This window comes from Frieseomelitta varia, unplaced genomic scaffold (assembly GCF_011392965.1).
Source record: "Frieseomelitta varia isolate USP_RPSP 00005682 unplaced genomic scaffold, Fvar_1.2 scaffold_208, whole genome shotgun sequence".
NCBI lineage: Eukaryota > Metazoa > Arthropoda > Insecta > Hymenoptera > Apidae > Frieseomelitta > Frieseomelitta varia.
In genome coordinates this window covers 1-7,897 of record NW_025109839.1, presented here as the reverse complement: position 1 = coordinate 7,897, position 7,897 = coordinate 1, and the positions used below count along the sequence as shown (strand labels likewise).

General features: G+C 35.2%; 1 protein-coding gene across 1 annotated transcript in view; it reads left to right on the top strand.

Moving 5' to 3' along the window:
- Positions 1-5,579, top strand: part of LOC122527091 (fringe glycosyltransferase-like) — a 17,301-nt gene extending 11,722 nt beyond the window's left edge. Inside the window, exon 4 of the mRNA XM_043650946.1 lies at positions 5,402-5,579. Within this exon, the coding sequence (XP_043506881.1) occupies positions 5,402-5,508 (107 nt within the window). The 3' untranslated portion in view covers positions 5,509-5,579. The remainder of the gene's footprint in view (positions 1-5,401) is intronic.
- The last annotated feature ends 2,318 nt before the right edge of the window (positions 5,580-7,897 follow it).

Genomic DNA, 7,897 nt, shown 5'->3' with positions numbered 1-7,897 from the left:
AATTAAAATATATCCAAAAAAAAAAAAAAAAAAAAAAAAAGGAAAACAAAAAAAAAAAAATAAAAATTAAAAAAAAAAAAAAAAAAAAAAAAAAAAGAAGAAGAAAAATTCGATCGAAAGAAAATTAAGATTTAGAAAATTTATGTTCTTTAAGTTTTCTAACGTGATAATTTTAGAAATTTTGTTTGTTGCACTTTAATATATGTGTAATATGGCACGTGTACTTATCAAAAATTGTTTGTTAAATATGAATGATCTTTGGTAAGAATACTATACTATATATTGTATACACACAGTGCCTTTATTAGAACAAAATTATGTCACTTGGATTAATAGAGTTAATGATAAATTTAAAAATTTAATAGATTTCTAATAGAATTCAGGAATTAGATAAATTTGTACTTCTTCATATAATAAATAATAGTTTGTAGCAAAAAATGTATATATATATAATAATATATAATAATATATATATATAATGTATTTTTATATACAATTTATTATATACTGTATAATATATTTTTCATTCAAAGTCACATAAATCGGCGAAGAAAAAAAAAATCTGGCGCCTCAGTTTTTAGGTTAGGTTTGAGTTACGTTTCTTAAGTTGGGTTAGGTTCCAGAGACAAACTTGTTACAAAAAGGAGACTCCAATCCCGAAACAGATATTCGTGGATCGAAAAAAATTTAATTTCCCCTCCAGAAATTGATTCTTTTCCATTTAACGAGCAATTATTTTAATAATAATTTGGTGGAGCAACGAAGAGAACACATATGTTGTTTTATATATATATATATATATATATATATATATATATATATATATATAGAAGAATATATTGTAGAAACGAAAGAGAAAAGCACCGAATGGGAGCGTTTATTTCTGTTGTAATACGAGGCACGGGTAATTACGGCTGGGGCTTAATGGCTGGCCTCGTTTACGCGATAATTGCCAGCGCGAGACGAACAGGCGTGCAGGAGCCTGGCCCGCTCGCCGCGGATCCACGTGCTCGTCAATCATTTCAAAAGTTCGCTCCTCGTCCTCGCAGTTAACGGTCGGCCACCGAAACGACACGACTCTCCTCTCGCGACAGATTTGTCACACGAACGATAAAGTCCCACTATTTCCCCGAAATTCCCCGAAAACTGTGACAGAGGCTTTTATAGAAATGTGAAAAACCGTAAAAATAAAAAAAAAAAAAAAAAGGCAACGTTTAACCTTCAAATTCGTGTCTTCGCTCTGTTCGATCTAGAGTTAACCTCTTGCGCTGGAATGACGTGCCACGCACGTCGAGAATTTTTTTGTCCCAAAGTTGTAATATTTTCTCAGTTCTAAGTATATTTAAGTATAACCCAGGCAGATCAAATAATGAATTTATTAGTTCTCGATCATTTCTATCCAGTGGATGTCATACCGACGAATTTAAAAGAAAAAGAAAGCGACGAATTGTTGTATACGGTTCGGTCGCTCGTTATGGTCCGCAGTCAGTTACCAGCGCAAGCGGTGTTAAGCCTTAGTCAATACGTTGCTGTTGGATTACTCAGGTACCACCCTTTCGGTCGTAACATTTCCTACGCGTGACTCTCGATTTTGTAGAGCATAACTGTTGAAAGATCATTGGTTCGATCGTAAAAATTCATCTGTCGCGTTGCTTGCATGCAGAGAGAGACTTAAGGGGTTGGCAAGAAATAGCGAGAGGTTTTTCCAGTTCTCGTCACGAGTCGAGAGTTTCGCGCGTGGCCGAGACGTCGACTCGAATGAACGATTCATCGATCGATCCATCCTCTCGGGAACCGGTCGCGGGATCTTCTGCAAGGTGGAATCTGGTTTAGCCTGATCGACACGCCGGCTCCCCTTTCCTTCTTGACGACGAAAGAACGCGCGCGATTATCTAACGACGAGACTGGAAGATCGATCGAAGAACGAAGTTGTCATCCGACTTTGAGACTCATTCAAGTATCTCCTCGACAACACCCCTCGCATAAAATTCTCGATCGAACGAGTACATTCGAAGTATATTCAAAAAAACGTTCACATCTTCCCGAATCGAACTTGAAACTGCTGATTTTACTATTTTTCCACGTAGTCTCACGCAAATCGAGACTTTTTTGTTTTAAACACAGTTTAAATCACGTATAAATCTCATACTATCGAAAATAGTGAAAATGTTCAGGTCTCGCCAGTAAAACACCTTGTCAACACTATCCGTTTTATTGTGTACTTTCTCTTAACCGAGAAAGATTATTATTTCGAGGACCTGGAACTACCAGATAGATACAAAGTTTCGAGTTCTTGAAACTGGAAACTTTCTCGGATTCTCGAGCAACCCTCTGAAAAAGATCCCTTCGACAAAGGTGCTGGGAGAAGAATCGCGGCTAAATTCCATTTCCATTGGATCCGATCGAATCCAGCAGGTGGTCGATCAGCGAACAACGCGAATCCCTCTCCACTCTTCCCCTGAATCAGTCCCTGGTCCGATGCCAGTCCAATTACCCCGATGCACACAATATAGTCTGAAGATTGCGTTTTCGTGGCGAAAATTATTTCAAGATTCGTAATAAAATAATATTGTCGAGTATTAAAGATGTATAACGACGTTTAAAAAAATAGAGATAATTTTCTGAATTTTTGTGAAAACAAAATTTTTTCTTTTTTTCTTTTTGGAAATATGTAGAAGATCGAACGTCGATTAATTTTCATTTCAAACATTTTTCTGTCAGATCATCGGCAATACTAATATTAGACGAATAATACTACTACCAATAGTAATTATAATAATATTAGTAATACACTAATAATACTACTACTAATAGTAATAATAATAATAATATTAGTAATACACTAATAATACAACTACTATTACTACTACTAATAGTAATAATAATAATATTAGTAATACACTAATAATACAACTACTATTACTATTACTATTACTACTAGTAATAGTGATACTAATAATACACTAATAATACTACTACTATTACTATTACTACTACTACTAGTAATAGTGATACTAATAATACACTAATAATACTACTACTATTACTATTACTACTACTAATAGTAATAATAGTAATATTAGTAATACACTAATAATACTACTACTATTACTATTACTACTAATAATAGTAATACTAATAATACACTAATAATACTGCTACTATTACTAATACTACTACTAATAATAATACTACTAATATTAATAATAATAATATTAGTAATATACTGATAATACTACTACTATTACTATTACTAGTACTAATAGTAATAATAATAATATTAGTAATACACTAATAATACTACTACTATTACTATTACTACTAATAATAGTAATACTAATAATACACTAATAATACTGCTACTATTACTAATACTACTACTAATAATAATACTACTAATATTAATAATAATAATATTAGTAATATACTGATAATACTACTACTATTACTATTACTAGTACTAATAGTAATAATAATAATATTAGTAATACACTAATAATACTACTACTATTACTATTACTACTAATAATAGTAATACTAATAATACACTAATAATACTGCTACTATTACTATCACTACAAATAATAATACTAATAATACTCTAATAATACTACTACTAATAATACACTAATAATACTACTACTAGAAATACACAAATAATAGAACTACTATTACTATTACTACTATTAATAATAATACTAATGATACTACTACTAATAGTAGTAATAATAATATTAGTAATACACTAATAATACTATTACTACTATTAATAATAATGCTAATGATACACTAATAATACTACTACTAACGGTAACAATAATAATATTAGTAGTACACTAACGATACTACTACTAATGGTAACAATAATAATATTAGTAGTACACTAATAATACTACTGCTATTACTATCACTACTAATAATACACTGATAATAGTACTACTATTACTGTTACTACTACTACTATTACTAATATTAGTAATACTAATAATAGACTAATAATACCAATATTAATAATAATAATAGACTAATTTTTACGAATACGAACGATACGTAACGATATCTTAAATTTAATGTTTGACATGCCCCATTCAGTTTCCGTCGGTTTAGGGACACAGTGGTAGTCTCGGTGGACGAGAAGGTAGAAGGGTGGATTACGCGAGGCAGGTAGAAAAGGGGGGAGGGGTGCCGAGGTGCAAACCGGTGCAGAGCGCGTGGTGAGGTCAAATGTCGGACGGTGCTCGAGGGCTCGCGTGCTCGTATCCCTCCTCCTTTGCTCCTTCCGTGCTTGGTATTATCCTCCCTCTGTTTGTTGGCTCGGCTGCGTCCACCCACGCGGCCAACCGATGCGTCAGTTTCGCCGCAGGGGAACACGTGAAGCTCCACCACGAATTCGCTCCGAATTCTCCTCGATTTTTTTCTTTCAACCTTTTTTTTTCTTCCCTTTCTGGAAATTTCCTGACCGCTCCCCTTTCTACCGCTACTCTTCCTCGCTTCTTTATACTCTCGAATTTCTTATATTAAGAATATTGTTATTCGCGAACATTTACGTTAATTTTTGCTTCATGATGGATGCGTCCTCGTCGGAAATGATATTTTTCGCCACGTGGCGAGCGAGAAAGCAGAGAATCTTCTGTTTCTCAAGAATCGTGAATATCTCGAAAAGCATTGAAACATTCCTTCTCGTTTGCTTCGTTCATCACATTGCTGAAAATTGAAATTTCCACTTTGGAAATTTCCACTTGCTGGTTTCCTTCGTGACAATCTTTCGTCCCAAAATTGTAATGTTTTTTTTTCTCAGTCACAAGTGTATATTTAAGCGAAACAAATTAAGAAATTTGTTACTTCTCGATCATTTCGAATCCGACGAGTTGCTGTTGCATACGGTTCGGTCACTCGTTACGGTCCGCAATCGGTTAGAGGCAACTGTGAGGAGGAGTTGCTACGCAAATTCGCAAGTTCGACCGTCGAATCATTTCGGCGTTGTTACGAATTAATCGCCGAAAGCTCGTCCGGATGAACCGGTCGTAAAACCAGGGGAGCTCCTCCGTATAATTACGACAAGAGAGAGAGAGAGAGAGAGAGAGCGAGCGCGCGGTTAATTGTCGCGTATTGTTGGCTGGGCATAATTGAAACACACACGGTCGCATCGTGGGAGCGTCGGTAGTTACAAGGTGGAGCGATGTGTATCGCGATGATCGAGGTGTGTCCTCTCTTTGAAAGCAGCTTGGCGAAACGAGAGGGGGGGGGGGGGCTGAATTAATTGAACCCCTGTACCGGGGAGAACGATTATTAACCTCTTAATTAATTACGCCACTCGCCGTCCCCCTCTCTCTCTCTCTCTCTCTCTCTCTTTCTCTTCTGCTCTCTATTTATGAACCTCGGTGTTCCTGTTTGATTGCAGACGGCCACATGATCAACACGAAGTGCTCGTCGTCGCATAACAGGCGGGCCCTCTGCTGCAAGATGTCCGTCGAGTTCGACAGGTTCCTCGACAGCGGCCGCAAGTGAGTACTTCCGTTCTGTTTTCTTTTCTCCTTCATTCCTTCAGCATCCTCGGGAAACGAATTTCGTTGAAAGCGAACTTAATTTCTCGTTCGACTGCGCCACGTCGACTTTTACACGTTTCTCTTCTTGCGTTTCCGTTGTCAATTTTGTTGTTTCATTTCATTTCGTGCAGCGTATAGTTTTGCATGTGGCGTTAAACTGATTTTGATCCTTTTCTTTTTTCACCTTGGAATGATTTCAATTTAAAGAAAAAAAACGTTCAACGCGTGTGCCAGTATTTCTGAAGAGGTTATTACGTTGTAATTTTTGAATAAAGGAGAGCAAAATAAGGAGAACGAATATATGCAACATGTAATAAGAATTTTTATAATGAATTTCTATTTAATAAAAGTTTCATTTAAATTCGATACGTTTAATTGAAAAAGGTTTCACTTGAATTTAGTAAATTTAATTTTAAAAAGTTTCGTTCATCACACGATAGTTTTTTGATTAAATTTTTGTAGAATAAATAATAAGAATCTTCTTGGAGATTCTCTATTATTAATATATGTATATATATATATAAAATTATATTACAAACATAAATGCAAAATTATAATACGAATATATAAATATAATATATAATATATAAATATATAAAAATATAAAACTGGAGAGACGTGTGGTTATGGGTTTATAAAGCGCAAACACGGAGTTAATATTAACCCGGCCCTAGCGTAGCCCATTAGAGACTTTCATATATTAGGGAAAAGGGTCTTTACGGAGTTTCGGAGTACAGGGAGATTCGTATCTTGCGTTGATTGTTTGCTTTCCCGAGGGAACGTTTCAAGTTTTCAACTAATGTTCCGGCAGGGAGATGTTTCCTCGGCTGGAATTTTGTTTTCTCTGCTTTCTCCGAGCGGCTCTTAATATCCCCCTGTACGCCGTGGATAAACGCGTATTAGATGTTATGGGATTCAAGGTATCCACGAGATATCTCGTAGATACCAAGCTTTTGGCTTTCGTTATGACATTTTTTTTTTTTCCTCGAACAACTCGAACGGAATGAAGGAAGATCTTTTGGAATCTGGCGGCTGGAGAAAAGAAATGAATTCATTCCAAAGGAGTCGACAAGTATGAATAATTAATATAAAGAATAATATAAATAATAAATATAAAGGATAATATGAATAATCATAAATATAAATAGTAATATAAATCAGAGGTGGCAGACTGGCGGCGCTTCCCCCCACTTTCCTGATTGCTAGCGCCATCCCCTCCACTGCGTCGCTCTCCCCTCCACTGCATTGCTCTCCCCTCCACTGCATCGCTCTCCCCACTGCGTTGAGAACGTCGCGGCCCCAATACTCGCATTATATACGTATACATATAAATTATTTTCTTTAAGTGGGAACTAATTTTCATGGAAAGAACTGGCAGACTGATAGCGAGCGAGCAACTCTCACAAATATACAATTTTATAATTTTCATGATTTTTTTTTTTAAGTTATTGGCACGATTAACACACAGTTTCTTTTGTGGTTTATTTAGTTTCTTTCTTCGTCGTACGTGACGATTTTCTATATAGTAACTTTCTGTTATGATACATTAATATAATGCATGATAAACATGGCAAATAAAAATTGTAATAATTATAATAATTAACAATAACATGTATAATATGTTATATTTCATGTTATTAGTTAATCTTTCCTTGGTTTCGCGAGTTTTTTTAATTCTTCTTTTTTTTAATTCATTTGGTTGCTTCCTTGCCATGTGTAATAATTTTCTAGCAAATAAAAATTGTAACAATTAATAATTATATATATAATATATCACATTACATAGTTAGTTAGACTTTTTGCAACGAAATCTCAGAACATGATTTCTTTTAATCGGCGTGGATAAAGTCTCAAGAATACATGGTCGACGGTTCCGAAATTTTACTTGTCCTCTATCAGTACCAAAATTACATTATTCGTCAATTGTTCATCAAAATTGTACAAAATGTCTTTGAAGATTATCGAGGAACGAAAAAATTCGAAACGAAAAAATTCCTCGTTCCCGGACTGAAACGGACCTTCGTCCGTCTGTTTAAGATCTCCACTCGGGGAAAGTCTCGATGATTCTCTTCGCTCGGATCCCGTAACTTTCCCCAAAGAGGAGTGAGAAGCGACGAGAGAAGTTCGAGCGACGTGGCCGAAAAGCGTTCCGCTTGTTTGCAAACGAGATGTTATTGCTGCCGCTTGACCGCCGAATATTCGGTGTTTGGATAGGGTAGCACGATCGTCGCGTCAAAATATTATTCCTGGCTGAAAAAACACGTCTAATGGACGACACGTCGTCGTTTCGAACCAATTATCTCTCCATTCTCGTTCCATTCTTTCTTTTTTTTTTTTTTTTTTTTTTTTTT